A 15938-nucleotide genomic window follows, 5' to 3' on the forward strand; every position below is an offset into this window, starting at 1 on the left:
AGTAGTAGTCCAAGGGTGTAACAGCTGCGCTACGCGCTTTTTTCTGTATCTCCAAAAATAGATGGCAAGATGTCAGAAGTACACAGATTATTTTGGATATTCAGAATTCTCCTGCACCCAGGAATCAAAAGTGCATCTTTGTATTCTTGGCACTGGGATTATGTGGCTTTAAATCCATGAAGCAGGTGAATTTGAAAGCTCAAAACAGCTGCGCTGAAAATAGCGCCCAAGTGACACTGCTTCATAGTTTCAAAGGACTACCACTTCAACAAAGAAAATTGGAAAAAGCGTTTTTGATTCATGGATGTGGGAGGATCCAGAATATCCAAAAATATTTCTGTAATTATGACATCTTGCCATCTATTTTTGGAGATACAGAAAAAAGCGCGTAGCGCAGCTGTTACACCCTGGACCATACCTTTTGCCATTCAGCAAAAGGGTCTCACAACACCTTTTGAGTCTTACAATGGTGCAACACCAGCATCAAGATAGACCAATCTGGGCTGTACACCGGGGAGAATGATGACAGTTACAAAGTGCAACTCCGGTGGCAAAAGAGGAAAAGTGAATAATGTGGCCTAACTTCCCTGACTTGACAGATGGGCACAAGAAAATAACCATTTAAATCAACCTCCAATTTCAAGAACCACAGTCCTAAAATTCAAATCCTTCTTTGCTGCTGGATTGGGAAGATGCACTGCATCCATTTTTCTTCTGCTAGTTCAACAGTAATCATCTTGCTTTGAAGGTGATCTGCAGATATAAACCACTTTTTTCATTTACAAAATATTTTAGTTTATGCATGTGTTACAAGAAGTAGAAAGAAAAAAGGACCAAATGAAAGAGAGAATGAAAGAAAGAAACAGAGAAACCTTACTAAAGGCTTTCCCCACCACAGAGAACAAAGCCCCCTACGACGCCAAAAAGCAAACAATGAGAAGAAAAACAGGCCCCAAAATGGGGAGTTTTTAAGTGATAGAATAGTATAAAAAAAGCAGAAATTATTTACAAAGGTGCAAGTATAGGAAATTGTAACCAAAAATAACAACAAATAGAAAATGATAATAAAATGAGAGATCGAGTAGTGGAAAGGATCAGATTTCTTGAGATTCGATGTTGAAAGCCTTCAAGCCCAAGATCCGGCGGACGTCTTTGGTGAATCTCAGGCTGTCCAACATCGGTAAGAGTTCCAGTAATCCTTCGTCTTGAGGGTCGTTCAGCCATCCTTCAATCGGTATCCCATTAGCTGATTAACCCATACCATTGAGACCAGCCCAACAGTCAGTTCGAAATTCTCGCAAGATCATCCATATCAAAATCAGAAAGAAAAAAAACCGTGGATCTTACCTTGATGGAGCCCATAGCTGATTGGGCTGTTATCGACCAGACATACTTTGCTTAAATCTCTTTCGACCACTGTTAAGTCTTTGACATAAGATCCTTTGATGTTTGTGCAAGACTGAGCGAGGAAAAACGACCACAGATCAGATTTAGTTTGTGGAGAGACAAAATCGAAGGGGAATAAGCTCGAAGAACTCACCTCCCGAAATAATCTGCCCTCAATTAAGCCTCTTCCTTGATCTAGCCAGTCTATTACCGGGTCTGCATATTCCCTCATAGAAGCGGTAAAGATCACAACAGTATACCAGCTTGACACCTTTATCAATCACAAAAAGAATAGCAGTAATGTCCTGGAGTCAGTCGCCTTGAAGGTAAAGAGAAAGTGGGCTAAAGTTTGATAACCAAGAGAAAGATTGAAAATTGGACGACTGGAAACTCACGGTTTTCAAGAAAAAATCTACCCAAGGTCGTTTATAAACATGATAAACCACAATCCGGCCATCCAGCACGACCTCGACGACTCTAACTTTCAATCCAGCAGATGTGTTTGATTGATTACTCCAGGACTTTCCCCCGCCGATTCCGCCTAGTCTGCTAGTCGAGTGAATCAGAGTTTCGTCCAAATCCAAGACGAGCGTCTTGTTCCTTCTTGGGAGTTCCCTGACTTTGACGGCTGTGCTCTTCGGGGTGAACTTGGACCACATCAAACTGAGAAGTTGTGGCCGAGGAGGTTTCTCTTCGACAGTCTTCTCTGTTGGTGTCGGCGATGAGTCGTGTGAGGGGAGTTGTAAGCCGAAGAGTGAGAGGAACTTCCGGACGAGGATGTATAGCTTGATGCCAAGCCGGACGGGGAGTAGCCGGATGAGATGGCGGTAGGGATTATAGGAGGATAATAATTTGGAGGGTGAAGGTGAAGATGGGGGCGGTGTGGATAGAGGAGTGGCGGGGAAAGTTGATTGATTGATCAGATCGAGTGGATCGTTATTCGACTGAGAAAGTGTCGTCGGACCAGGTTCGAGATGGAGCGTCCGGCGACGTTCGGTGATTCCAGGAAGACCGAACCTGAGCTCGCCATCGAGACCCATACTGGTCTTACGCTCTAGCTTGTTAGCAGCGATTGAGCCGCTCCGCCTTTCGATTGAGTAGACCATCTTATCGACTAGTTCGGCCTCTGTCTCGCGTGGCCCGCTACCTAGTTGGAGATTTGTTGATGAGAGGGAGGAGGAGGAGGAGGAATGGGATAAGGTATCTGATGGGGTCGGAGAAGTTTTCGATTGTTCACAGGACTGATCTGGTTGAGTAAGATTTTGAGACTTGCTAGGACTACGGCGAGGTGCGAGTAGCCAGGTGAGTGAATTCATTTTGAGGGTTATAACATATATATATATATGTATTACGATCACAAAGCTAATCTTGAGCTGGGGTGGAGTGGTTGATCAGATGATGCGAAGGTCAGCTTGATTAGGGTAGCAGGTGGTCGGTAGGGTGCATGCCAGCTCGAATACAGTTATTTGGGTCCCGTGATATGGTGGTTTTGAAGGAGGAAGAGGGCGAGGGGCTTGGCGAGTCGGATTGGGGCGAGGGATCCGTTTTCGAGTGGATATGATATGTTCTTTGATAGTTCGTCCTGAAGCACGGGTTTGTCAATCTAGCGAGAGCTTGAAGGACATGAGGTTGGCGATGGCCCGAAGTCTATGTATTTGGGTAGACTGGATGTAGGGATGACAAGGCAAAGAGAGTCAGCAGGCTCGGTTAACAGTGAGGGTTCGAGAGCACAGTTATGTAACCAGCGGAAGGGATCGGGGTACGACGATGGGGATGGCAAATACTTGCAAAAATGAAGACAGATGCAAGAGCTTCAGCCGAAACCAATTGTGCGTACGGAGAAGGAGGGTCCTCAATTTTCAAGAAATTCAGGAATGAATACCAGCTGTCTCAAGTGGTGTTTTTACGAATGTTTGCTTGAATCGGCCCAGTTCGCGGACTGCTTGATGTTCCAGACGGCCCGCCCAGATGAAGTATGAGCAACTGGTTGACGGTTTCTATATTTTGTATCGAGCCCACCAGCGTCTTTCCGAGGGTTAGTTCTTCCTGCCCGGTTCTTCAGACGGAGTTGAAGCAGCGGTGGCTGAGGTTGAGCTGGTCCCCTGCAGCCGGTGGCGATGGAGTGGGCTAGGGCAGGGCCGGATATGTGCTACGGGGGTGCTGTGCAATTGCATGAAACAGTAGTTTCGAGTTTCCATTTCTCATCCATCAAGCAAGATCAGCTCGACAACTTGACCAAGCTTGTCAACCAGCATCATGACAGCCGGAAGACTGGCACGCAAGAACTGTTCAATTGGATACTCGCAGCCACCAGTCAACTCACGTTGTTGGCCAAGAGTCTAAACACATGGAAGGTGTCAACGGGACACAATGATCCAAAGTCAATTTATGAAGCCCTAAAATTGGTATGATTCAAATTTGATGATCTGGAGCCTGTCATCACTGCGAAATCTAATTTTACTTCGACTAAATCTAGTTCTGCAGGGGCTGCAGAACCAATGGGAAGTCATCCAGAAGAGAAGCACATGTTTTTGGACCCCACACCGGCTCTCAGAATAGCAAGATCATTGGTTTTGTCATACAAGGACCTGATTGTCACCAGGATAAACAATGTTATAAAAATCCATAATTAAATAAATAAAAACCAAACATCCAATAACACAATAGTGCAACCAAAAGTAGTACATATACTCATACGGGGTGGGCACTGTAGGGGTGGCTGCTACACCACCTGGACAGAAAAGTTGATTGGTATTATTAACCATTGATCTCACTTTCCTCCAACTTGTCTTGCCACAGGGCAAGAGGGGGAACTGAAGGTTGGGAGCTTGGTAGTGTGATTTGTTTCCCAACATCACCATTGTTGTCCCAACCTGAATTCCAATATCAATTGGCTGGCCAGTTGGTTTGAGACCAGACATGCTCCAGTATATTTCCACAGGTGTGAGACTATCTTTGTCACAAATTACTAAACCCAAGTCCTCATTTGCATCCAGAAACTTGAGAAAACTTGCTCTCCAGAAATAAAAACTTGTAAAAATCAGCACAGGGAACTGCAGATGGATTTGGAGGAATCCAAATGGCCATGAGTGTTGCCATTGGTTCAGGAAGATGCTGGTGGCTTGGCAGTCTGAGCTCCTGCCAGATATTTTGGGGCTGTTGCCCATGGTCAGCAGACCCAGAGATGACACATGACTGGCCAATTGTTTATATCAAGGGAAATGGATTTCTCATGCAAAGAGTCCTCCCTAAAGAAATTTGCTAAGTGCTGTAGCTATGTGCCCTCCTTCCTTGAATTTGCCAGTTGTTCAGCCAGTCAGACCTGCCAGGGTGTCTGTTTTGCCTTGGCATTGGCTGATCTGCGGTTATGAGTTGATCCTGCCTGATCCTGCTCGGCGGTTCGATCCGTTTGATTGCAGGCTGTGCTGATCGATGATGCTAAAGTCGAAAAGTATGCTCTTGTCGAGGGCGCTTTCTTGGTGCCAGGCTGTGTGATTCACCACCGGATTGCCTGACCACCACCACAACATCGACGACATCTTCGGATTATCATCATCACCAAAGAGTACATACTCACGAAAGCTCGGCCATCATGGAAGCCATCAAACTACAGAGAAAGTACCCTCAATTTACCCAACAGGATGTCATGAGTCTCGTTTCCAGGTTCAAGTCAGTCATGAAATTCTGGCTCGTTGCTCCAAGTCGCTAGCTGACAATCTTGTTTTCTTTCCAATTCGCACTCTCCTAGGGACATGGATGTAGACTCGAAAGGATCCATCACCAAACAGGAGGCCATCACCGCTCTGTCATCTGGCCCCAACCTGGAAGGAACGTATGACTCGGTACGGACGACGCTAAAAGAGGTTCAAGTAGACTCTTCGGGCCAGATCGAACTGGAAGATTACATCGATCTGATTGCCAAGCTCAGGCAGGGTCGCAACAAGCAGGCTGGAAAGGCCGTTGGCAGTCCTGGCCACAGTCGTGTCATGGTCCAAGGTAGCAATAGTAACATTCAGCATGGAATCCTTCCTGATGAACTGTCTGCTTTTACCAGTCATGTCAACAGCGTTCGTAATTTATATACTTATCTATCCTTTGACAACCTTCTGGATGTCCGTTCCAATTGTGGTTTTATGCGCTAACAACCTCCCTGGTGGATTTATGCAGTCGCTCGCTGGAGATGCCGATATCGGAAATCGTCTTCCCTTACCGACAAACACTTTCCAGATATTTGATGAGGCTCGCGACGGTCTTATCCTATGTAAATTGATTAATGACTCAGTACCCGACACGATCGATGAGCGAGTTTTAAACAAGCCCACCGCCAAAACCAACCACAAGCCTATCAACAACTTCCAAATGACAGAAAACAATAACATCGTCATCTCATCTGCCAAGGCCATCGGCTGCTCTGTCGTCAACGTCGGAGCCAGCGATATTATTGATGGGCGAGAGCATCTCATCCTGGGTCTGATTTGGCAAATTATCAGACGCGGCTTGCTTAGTAAGATCGACATCAAGCTTCATCCCGAACTGTATAGACTACTCGACGAAGGAGAAACCTTGGACGAATTTCTTCGTCTGCCACCAGATCAAATTCTATTGAGATGGTTCAATTACCATTTGAAAGCTGCCAACTGGAATAGAAGGTCGGTTGTGCCCCCGTGAAAGACCCAGTTGAATGAACCGTTCCTCAAAACACATGCTCACTTCGATTTTCTTTTGGACTACACATGATAATTTAGGGTCAGTAACTTTAGCAAAGACATTTGCGACTCTGAAAATTATACGGTCTTGTTGAACCAGCTCAAGCCAGACCACTGCTCCCGAGCACCCCTACAACAATCGAACCTGGAGCAAAGAGCAGAACAAGTGCTCCAAAATGCCGAAAAAATTGGATGTCGGAAGTTCCTGACCTCAAAGTCAATCGTCGCAGGCAATCCCAAGTTAAACTTGGCTTTTGTAGCCAACCTGTTCAATACCTATCCCGGATTAGAGGCCCTTGAGGAAAGCGAAAGACCGGTGATCGAAGATTTTGATGCTGAAGGAGAGCGTGAAGCTCGCGTCTTCACCTTATGGCTAAACAGCTTAAACGTCGAGCCGGGTGTTTACAACTTGTTTGAAGACCTCAAGGTAAATCATTTCTATACCCTTTGCGTAGTCTGCTGCTTGTAAACTTACTTTTAATTTATTGGTGCTTTCTCCTTCACTATCCACAGGACGGGACTGTCATCTTGCAAGCTTTTGATAAAGTTATTCCAGGATGTGTCACCTGGCGCCGGGTTAGTCGACCGAAGGAAGACCAAGAGCTGAGTCGATTCAAATGCGTTGAAAACACAAACTATGCCGTAGAACTAGGCCAAGCGAACCGAATGACCCTAGTAGGAGTTCAGGGGGCGGACATAGTCGACGGAACTAAAACCTTAGTTCTTGGTCTTGTGTGGCAGCTCATGCGAAAGTCGGTGATTGCCACCTTGGCCAGTCTATCGAAAGGCAATCGGGAGGTCACTGACAGCGATATGATCCGCTGGGCTAATGACCGTGTCCGGGCCGCTGGAAAGAGCACATCGATGAGAAGCTTCAAGGACTCCACTCTCCGGACTGGGCACTTCTACTTGGATTTGCTGGATGCTCTCAAACCTGGCTACGTCGATTACAGCTTAGTTTATCCTGGCAAAGACGAGGACGAATGTACATTAAACAGTAAGCTTCCTATTCGTAATTTGCATGGGTCCTATACGCCCAAGTTGACGCTTAGTTGATCTTCTTCTCCAGACAAACTCGCTATCTCAATCGCTCGGAAAGCCGGAGCTCTCATATTTGTTGTTCCTGAAGATTTGGTCGAGGTCCGACCGCGATTGGTACGCAGAAATTTGGCTGTAAAAGATAGCTCAGAGTCATAATTGTCATGGCTGATGTTGCTTTTGAATTTTTCTTCCTTCTGGTCTCTAGGGATTGACGTTCATTGCTGCACTTATGGCCCTGGCCCCTTGAGAACCTTTCATAAAAAAAACAATAAGCTGTATTTGATTGCATGTAAACGTACCTAACCATGAACATTATTCATTCATAGTAGCCCAACCAGATTAAGAAATCGAATTGCATCACATCATTTCGACAACCCATTTTGCACGGATTGCTCTCTTGGTTTCTTTTCTCCTTTACTCTTGGTATCTTGTTTCTGTAGCTAGGGCTCATTCATTCAACTTTCACACTAACGATTGGATTGTTGAATGTTGAGCTTCAAGGGGCAGACTATCATGACATGGAAAGCCAACATTCTTCCTTTTTGGTAAGAATTTGCACTTGTCCCAAAGACTACAATCAGTATTCCGTGACGGATCATACTATATGGATTTAGTGATTCAACACTACGCAAGAATTAAAGAGCATCATGGATCTGAGCAGCCTGTAAAGGATCACAGGCCCGATAAGTTACCTCTGATAAGAAGGGAATCTCCGTCCTGATATTTATTTACATAAAGCGTCGTAAGCATACCAAAACATGGGACTGAACTTGACACATCTCGGGGTTTGGCTTCATAAATAAACGTGATGTCCCCTTTGTTAAAATGCCCAACAGAAATAAATAAGCTGCGTCACCGGTTTACAATGTACTCGGAATCGAGACTTTTGGATGTATAACAATGAAACTCAATGGTGCGGTGACTTGAGTGTGGGGCAACGATGTTTTGCGCCAAATGACCCATGATAGGCCAGTCTCCACAAAAAACAGATGTTATGATCGAGTCAAATCATGTTTGGATTAACTGCAAAAGAGTAGCAACGGTTGGTTCTAAGTGCCTTTCAAAAAAAAGTCAATCACTTGTAAACTCCAAGGCTTTATGTGCAGAACAAGGAGGATGTCTTAGTATGCGATGAACTTCTCCAGACGAGTTGGCAAAAGGCTTTCGGGGCGGAGGTGATTGATTACTTGAGATCACTCGGTCAAAGAAGTAATTTCAGACAAATATTCTGGTGCGCGCCAAGCACCACTCCAAGGGTTGCACATGCTCGAAGTGGGTCAAAGGTCAACGCTCGAAATGGTAAGGTCAACAACATTCAAATTGTCTTGGGGCTACGCCACGTACTCAAATTACCGTTGTGAGCTTCTCGACCATCACCTTTGCTGAAAAACTGACTTCATATCATCTCATCCCTTTTTTCAACTTTCTCTCTCTTTTCTTTTCAGATGGTCCGAACCCGAAAACCACACCTCTCGACCGAGCAAAAGGCAAGGATCGTTGGCATGGCGGATGCTGGGATGACACCAACCGCCATTGGATCAAAGCTAAATATAGCCCGAACGACAGTTTCTGCTATCATCGCTCGATCGGCGGCTCGAGGAACTGTTGCGACGGCCTCCAGGAGTGGAAGACCACGAAAGACCAATGACCGTGACCTTCGCCAGTTGGACAAGGTCCTTCGAGCACACCCCGATATCAAGATGGCTGAGGCTAAAGATCAGCTCGCCACCTCCATCTCCACCCATACTGCACGTCGTAGAGCCCACGAATTGGGTTTTAAGAACCAAGTTGCTGCGACATCAAAACCAGAGAATTCCTCCAGGAGCTCTAAATGGATAAAATCGACTGGCCTCCCCAACTCTAGAACTGAATCCGATTGAGAACGTCTGGCTCGTCCTACCACATAGGCTTAGGCCAACTTCACACGCCGTATGCCCGACCACATCACTAAGTAACGAAGCTGGTTCAGTCCGATGGTAATTTATTACTTTGCCCACTTATCGAAAAATCAAACAGGAGATTCACAAAAATGAACCCATAGCAGACATTTTTAACTTCGTTTTCCTTCCCTATCCTCCAGTCTTGCTACATCCCATCCTAACTTTCGTCCACAATTGCCGTGTCATCCCGTCATAGCTTTCCTGTACTTAAACAATTACTCCAGAAGTAGCTGGAAAAATAACCCAAAATTTGTTCATTTGTATTTCTTCTGCAGTCCTGATGCGCGTGTAATCGCGCTTATCCTCACTCGCAGTTATGTGAATCTTTGTTTTGGTTGGCCCCTTTTGTGACGTTGAAAGACATTGTTTGAGTGCTTTGCAATCAAGTTATGTTTATGATGAATATTAAAAGTTAATTTTTCAGACGTGAATGCCCTAATATTATTGTACTACATGATAAATCAATTCAGTCCAAAGGCGTCAAGCGAGATTCCCAATGGCAAACCGCAGCAGAACAGAAACCAGTGCGCAGGATGAAATTACTGTTAATTATAAGGCAAAATGCGACAGACGGCTGGAGTCTGGAGCCTGAGGGTGAGTGACCGATCTTCGGTGCGGACGTGGCCAAGGGTCACCCCTTTTGGTGCATGCGTGATTTCCCCGGCTATGTGTTGGGATAATACACAGGTACAGCCTGGCAATGCTTGGACACGAATGTGGGCAGGAATTTGCAGGTGGAAAATACTAATGGTAGCGACATCTCGGGTCAGTGACAGTATTCAAGATGCATATAACGGGTTCGCCACTGTTTGAATCATCAACTCACAAAGAATAAGTAGGACCATTATTGTGAACCTGAAGAAATTATTAGAAAGCAAACAGAATCCCTCAGTTCCACCACCAACCAGCTACGACAGAACGGCAGGGAGATAACACGCACGCTATGCAAAGAGGTATCTTGGACCATGTGGAGGCATTCTTGTGATTTTTCTTATCAGGGGGAGTAGCCACCGTAACCATTTTTTTAGACTTTTTAGACTCTCCCTTCTCCAAGTCGCCCATCATTTAGCTGGAGAAAATATCGGGTTCTATGAAAATTAAAGTGTTAACATATTAGTACGTATCATCCGTGGCAGTGAGGATGACTGTCGACTTACTTGTGGGGCAGGTGTGGCAGGGCAAGGCAATAGGGCACGGCAAATTGGGAACGATAAATATGAAAGCTTGTGGGCAAAATTAGATTGATGGATAGATGATTGCTAACTTCGGATGTAAAGAAACAAGTTTTATATAGAACGCGAATACGCATGGTGATAGAGGGGTACAGCGTAACAGGGCCTGAGCCAGCCTAGGCGGTATAGTGTTTTGCCGTCTGGGTCGTTGCTCCAGCCGACGCCGGTTCTCTTCGCCCGCGCGGGGCCAACCATCAGCCACGCTTGGCCGATGTTCCACAGTGGTTGGCTTGTAACTTAACTATGAAGTCCCTCTTTTGGGTACGCTGTCCACCCCACTTCACCCTGTTTGAGCTGACAGAATCAGAACTATGCCATTTTTCAAACCTTTCTGGCTTCACCCCTTCCCATTGGGCAGCAAAGGTTTGGGGGAACAAAAGATTCCCAATATCAAGGAGAATCTCTCCAAATTTTTCTGAATTTTTCAGGGCCTTCAGAACCCCTCAGATCTGTTTTTTGTGATATCTGTGGTCCGCTTCATTCTATATCACACAGTTCACACTGTACAGAATCCAAAACTAATGATGTTACAAGGGATATGGCACATCAAGAAGACAGGTTGAGGATTTGTGGGTATAGTACATGGATGGAGAAGACTTTGGTCATCATGGAAATCCAAACAAGAATGAAATTGGGCAAGAAATTGATGGGTGAGAGCAGTTTTAAAAAACTCCCCACCAAAAAACAAAATTCTGTCAGCCTCTAAGTCAGTTTAGCGCGTAAGTCCTAACTTAGCTAATTCCCTTCTCGGGGGAGCGAAGCGACCTCCTTTGGAGGGTCCCTGCGGGACGGCGTCCCCCCTCCAATAGAGGGACTTAGTTAAGTTAGGCGTAAGTCCCTCCCTCCGGTCGGCGCAGCAGTGTTTTACCACTCCACCGGTAGACTTGGTTAAGTTAGCGTTGGCTTCTGTTTAGTCTCCACTTGGACATCTTGCACCACCTACAATTCCAACCTCGACGGCCACGCCTATCACGCGTTGCACCTTATGACCATAATCACTCCAAATCAAATATGATATATTGCCTGTCTTTGACCAAATGAAGGTCGATAAAGGGAATTCAATTTCTAAATGGTCTCCGTCCGAAGAGTTTGAATGCTCAAGTCTTGGGGTTAATTGTCCAGGTTTCTTACAATAAATATTTCAAGAGAAAAGTGCAACTCCGGAGATTCACCAATGATCTTGAAGATAATTAAATTTGGAAAAGCGAAGCAAGACACCAACAGGATAAATATTTACAGTCAAATGAAAGGAAACGAATTGGACATGTCAAAATTGGAGATTAATGTACAGAACTTCTGCCAGCTAGCGCTTCACATAATGATTTTTTGAGATTACGATTCTCCACTTGTAAGCTATCTATCAATTTGTTTAATTGTTGGACTTGCTGGAAGATTGAAGGACGTAGTTAGATGGGTTTTCGTTGATTGATTGGTCAGGAAGCAAAGAAAATTGGCCAGAATTTTTCTATTAGAAGCCCGGTGAATAATGTTTTTCTTCGACTTCAAGTTGAAGCACTCACCAATGCATAAGTATCTTCAAGAGGGTTATTTTTGGCCTCCAGGCCAGAGGGAAGAACAGTTTGCTTGGTTTCTAGACCCGCGCTTTTAAGATCATGATTAGGTTTCAAGATCACCTGATATATGCAAGATTAATCAGCAAAAATCTTAGAAATGTATCCATTTAATTTTGGTGAAGGATAAACAGGCCAACCGGTTGGATGATATAGTAATTGTGAACAACCATTGCTTGATGTTCAACGTCGGGCAGCTCAATTGTTTGGGAAGTCTGGAAACTTTGGAAGCCCTCTGTTTCATACTTCTGCTTGTTGTTGCGAATCAAACCATCAATTATAGCACTCAGCTCCGATTCATCCTCGACGTTAATCCTGTCTCCTTGTGGTCCGGCCGAGTTCTGAAAATCCAGAGGGGTTATTTTGGTGGGGATCCGGGACGTAGATTTCATCTATTTGGCTCACTTGTAGTTCTATCCGGTAATCTTGGAACGCGATATCAGAACTAGGATTTATTATGGGCTGCATATCATCGAAGGAAATTGGGCAGCAATTAGTGCCTACGCCTTTGAATGAGTGGCAACATAGGTATAGGGATACTCACCTGCACGTGGTGTTGAATGTATGTGATGTGTCGCTCATGCATTTTTACTTTTTGTACTTCCTCCACGACGTGTTTGTGGATCGTCTCGCGCGTCACAGCTAAGTCATCACGCGGTGAAATTGCAGGCAACCAGTGAAAACTTGCTCGACCGGTTTACAGTCAGAGATAATATCAGACTCACGCTTCAGTGTATGCCTTTCTTCGTGATATTCTCTGCATGTATTCCGCGGCAGAGCGTCATCCGAGACGGCTTGAGCTGGGTTTGATCGATTTTGAGGATAGGGCTTATCCCCGAAAGTGCGAATAGATGGCTCCCTGGCGGATGGGTTACGCACTTCACCATTTGTGCTGATGTCCAGGTGCGTTTCCTCTGTGTGTGATAATTTACTAGAGAGCCTTTCTTCAGAATTTATAGACACGCGACTGGCATGGCTTTGAGTATCAGATGAATCGGTGAAAGATATGAAACTGTCCATATTCTCTGGAACTTCATGTGAAGAGTTTCCCGCAGTCACGCCATCTCGGATTTGATCTTGCGAATCTGGTTGCGTGATTCTTGAGCTGTTGGACACCAAGGAGTCTGGAGGTGCTTGAAAAGATGGGTCGACAGTTAGAGTGGAATACGTCTCCGGCGCGTTTTCGACGCCTTGCTGGTGACTAGAAGTTGCTATGCGCTTAGTCGGATGTTTAGTTTGCGTTGTTACCGGAGGAACCAGCAGTGCGGAAGCAATAGTCGGGGAGGCACGTCGTTTGATGCGCTTTATAATAGATTTCATGGTGAGACAAGAGTTTATCTTCGAGTTGTTGGTTTGGGTAGGGGAGTTTGGGCAATAGTATAAAGCTCGTATTTTCAAGAAACGTTGGGCTGTATCATGACCAGAACCTGACCCATGCTGATATAGGCTTCTTCAGGCAATTCCCACAGCTTCATATAACCAACTTTGGTGCTTTGAAGAGTTTCTGTCGATATCACCGGCACCAATATTGGTCCCGCTCCCATATCCGGAAAAGCAACATGTCGCCTCAAGCTCCTAAAGACATTGATTCCAGAGGCCGGATATATAAAATCCTCACAAAATGGAACCACTGCTGAACGGAAAAAGGAATTCGATTCGGCTTGACCCTCATACGGAAGGCAGCGGCTTCGCTGAGATTGTCGGCACAGCCATTTCACACGAAACCCCAGACAAACTTTTGGCCTGCTTCAAGACCAGGATGCGACGCCATGATACGCCTACTACACTGTGAGGAACAAAACGGACACTAAGGTGACCCGATGCACATCCGGTTAGCCACCGTCGCGTCCGGTTCCGGTCCTCCAAATCGGTGGAGAAGAGAAACCGGAACCTCGGGCGCCGGACGTGCTGCGGCGCATACATGGACGAGATTTGGACTACATGTCACATGGCTAGTTTGATGGAAATCACAAACGTGGTACACGCCGGGGGTACTTCCTGGCGAGCGAGATTGTGGATACGACGCGTGACACCGGTTCCGTGAAAACCGCGTGGAATTCACTGCGCCCCACGTCGCCATCACCACCCCGTCGAAAATGGGTGGTGACGATGTGATATCCAGTCGGCTCCACCCTCCTGGGATCTCCTCGTGATAGAATCACGGTGGAGCCGACAACTGTGTAAAACAGCGCATCCTCGTGGTTCCCACAGATGGGGAATCCACGGCCGTTGCTTGGATGCCCGGTGGAGCCGATGGGAACAATTCCATGGCGTTCATGGGTTCCACGTCACACCTTTTGAGCCGTGAGAGGCGAGACTTGTGTGTTTGTTCTTAAGTCCCTCTTAAGTCCCACAACAACCAGCAGCCCTCCCACTCAACGATCATGTGTCATCCTGCAGACCCAGCCACCATCACCACCCCCGCTTCAACCAGATCGACCGATGGAAAGATATTCGAATACGAACTGTTCGTCAGGGTCCAGAAAAACGGCCAATCCGATTCAAAGATGATGCGGATGTCGTCAAAGGGTCGGGTCGTCCCCATGGAGCTAAACCTCGACAAGCTGGACTTTTCCCTGCTCAAAACCCTGGTAATCCAGCACCTAGGAAACATCATATCTCCTCATCAAATTGTGAGCCAAAAATTCTGACTCCTCCTATCTCCTCATCAAATTATGAGCCAAAAATTCTGACTCCTTCGACCTGCTGACCGTGCCATAAGCTAATCCAGTCGTCACATATCCAAATGGTTCACAACTAGTCGCAATCGAGGTACGTAGCTCAACAAGCCATCGTGATTTGAGCTGGATGCAACCATCGTCTGACGGACAAAATTTGTGCATGTCCCCCATCTTTGCCGTCTTTTTCCTAGCAATTGGAACCACAAAGAGAAAAGACAGTAGATTTCACAAGGCACCCGGGTGGCCGCTGTGCGTCTGACTGCCTGCAGCTACTTCAGCTACTTCATGTGCTGTTTCTTGTCCACCCAGCTAATACTTGAATGATTGCTTTGGTCGCAAAGACTCGGACATGTAGGTTGGGATCTGGCACACGTGCACAATTGCGTGGAAGAGAGCTCGACAGGCCACCTCGGCAATCTTTAGTATCAAAACATTCAAGGTGAGATGAACAAACACTATCCAGATACCTTTCAGCATAAAGCTTATCTCGATCTGAATTGCTTGTTTTTTTTGCTGCCATTGAATTCAAAAGACCATTATTGCCCCTTCCGCCAATAAAAGCATGGATGGGCTGCTTGATATATTGAAGTTGACTGCAAAAGCAAATCACAGCATCGACTTTTGTGACCTCTTCTTCCGGTTCACGATGGACTCCTTTGTCCAGATGACGTCAGTCGAGCTCACATCCCATTGTTTTGTAGGCATCAGAAACACATGGCTCAACTTTTTTTTGTTTTTTCGATTTCCTTTTGCTAAGCTTTGGAAAAGATTTGGGCCTTCTCGGTACCGATTATTATGACAAAGGAGAAGCATCATCGCCATCAAAACTCTCCCCAGTGTCTATTCCTTTTGCGGATGCGTTTGACTTTGCACAGGATCAGATTGACTTCAGATTCTTGGCTGTCAGAGGATGGCAGCTGATCGAGAAGCTTGTTGGTTCAATTGGAAAACGCATGAAAGCCTCGTGTTGTGTTCTGGATGACTACGCATACTCTTTAATTGATGAGCGAATGGCTAGTCTGGCTCAGTCATCCGATTGCGGAAAGAAATAAGGAGAACAGACTGATTCGTTGGGCATTTTCATGCATACTCGTGACGAGCGTGGAGGTGGAATTATCATGTTTTCATGTTTTCTTCTTTTTTCCTTTTTTTCCTTTTTATGTTGTTTGTTTTCTTATCATTCCTCGTCCCAGTTCTCCTCCATGTCCCCCATGCAATGAAGTGCGTGGTACCCAGGCGGTACCACATTCTGCTGCAGATATAACCCGCGGATTTGATCCGGTCCGCGCAAGGCTAACCGAGCCACCGCACCCCCCAAAGGTGAATGCGACGGACCGGTGAGCCACGTGGAGACCACCGCTCGAGGTGTCGCTGCCTCGTG

At 45.9% G+C, this 15938-nt stretch overlaps 4 protein-coding genes across 4 annotated transcripts; 2 read left to right on the top strand and 2 right to left on the bottom strand.

Moving 5' to 3' along the window:
• Positions 1–1094: 1094 nt before the first annotated feature.
• Positions 1095–2702, bottom strand: PtA15_5A324 (uncharacterized protein; the record flags this gene model as incomplete). Its single annotated transcript, XM_053169073.1, has 4 exons — positions 1095–1246; positions 1348–1459; positions 1541–1657; positions 1782–2702. The coding sequence occupies 4 exons, from the start codon at positions 2700–2702 to the stop codon at positions 1095–1097; spliced, it is 1302 nt and encodes a 433-aa protein (XP_053020306.1).
• A 2276-nt stretch (positions 2703–4978) lies between these two features.
• Positions 4979–7380, top strand: PtA15_5A325 (uncharacterized protein; the record flags this gene model as incomplete). Its single annotated transcript, XM_053169074.1, has 7 exons — positions 4979–5055; positions 5135–5453; positions 5554–6035; positions 6132–6519; positions 6606–7089; positions 7162–7247; positions 7339–7380. The coding sequence occupies 7 exons, from the start codon at positions 4979–4981 to the stop codon at positions 7378–7380; spliced, it is 1878 nt and encodes a 625-aa protein (XP_053020307.1).
• Positions 7381–11807: 4427 nt separating this feature from the next.
• PtA15_5A326 (uncharacterized protein) lies at positions 11808–13196 on the bottom strand (the record flags this gene model as incomplete). Its single annotated transcript, XM_053169075.1, has 5 exons — positions 11808–11939; positions 12017–12217; positions 12282–12338; positions 12421–12518; positions 12602–13196. The coding sequence occupies 5 exons, from the start codon at positions 13194–13196 to the stop codon at positions 11808–11810; spliced, it is 1083 nt and encodes a 360-aa protein (XP_053020308.1).
• A 1064-nt stretch (positions 13197–14260) lies between these two features.
• Positions 14261–15609, top strand: PtA15_5A327 (uncharacterized protein; the record flags this gene model as incomplete). The annotated part of the gene is made up of 4 exons (XM_053169076.1): positions 14261–14509; positions 14913–14996; positions 15090–15226; positions 15315–15609. The coding sequence occupies 4 exons, from the start codon at positions 14261–14263 to the stop codon at positions 15607–15609; spliced, it is 765 nt and encodes a 254-aa protein (XP_053020309.1).
• Between the last annotated feature and the right edge of the window lie 329 nt (positions 15610–15938).

This window comes from Puccinia triticina, chromosome 5A, assembly GCF_026914185.1.
Source record: "Puccinia triticina chromosome 5A, complete sequence".
Classification (NCBI taxonomy): Eukaryota; Fungi; Basidiomycota; class Pucciniomycetes; order Pucciniales; family Pucciniaceae; genus Puccinia; species Puccinia triticina.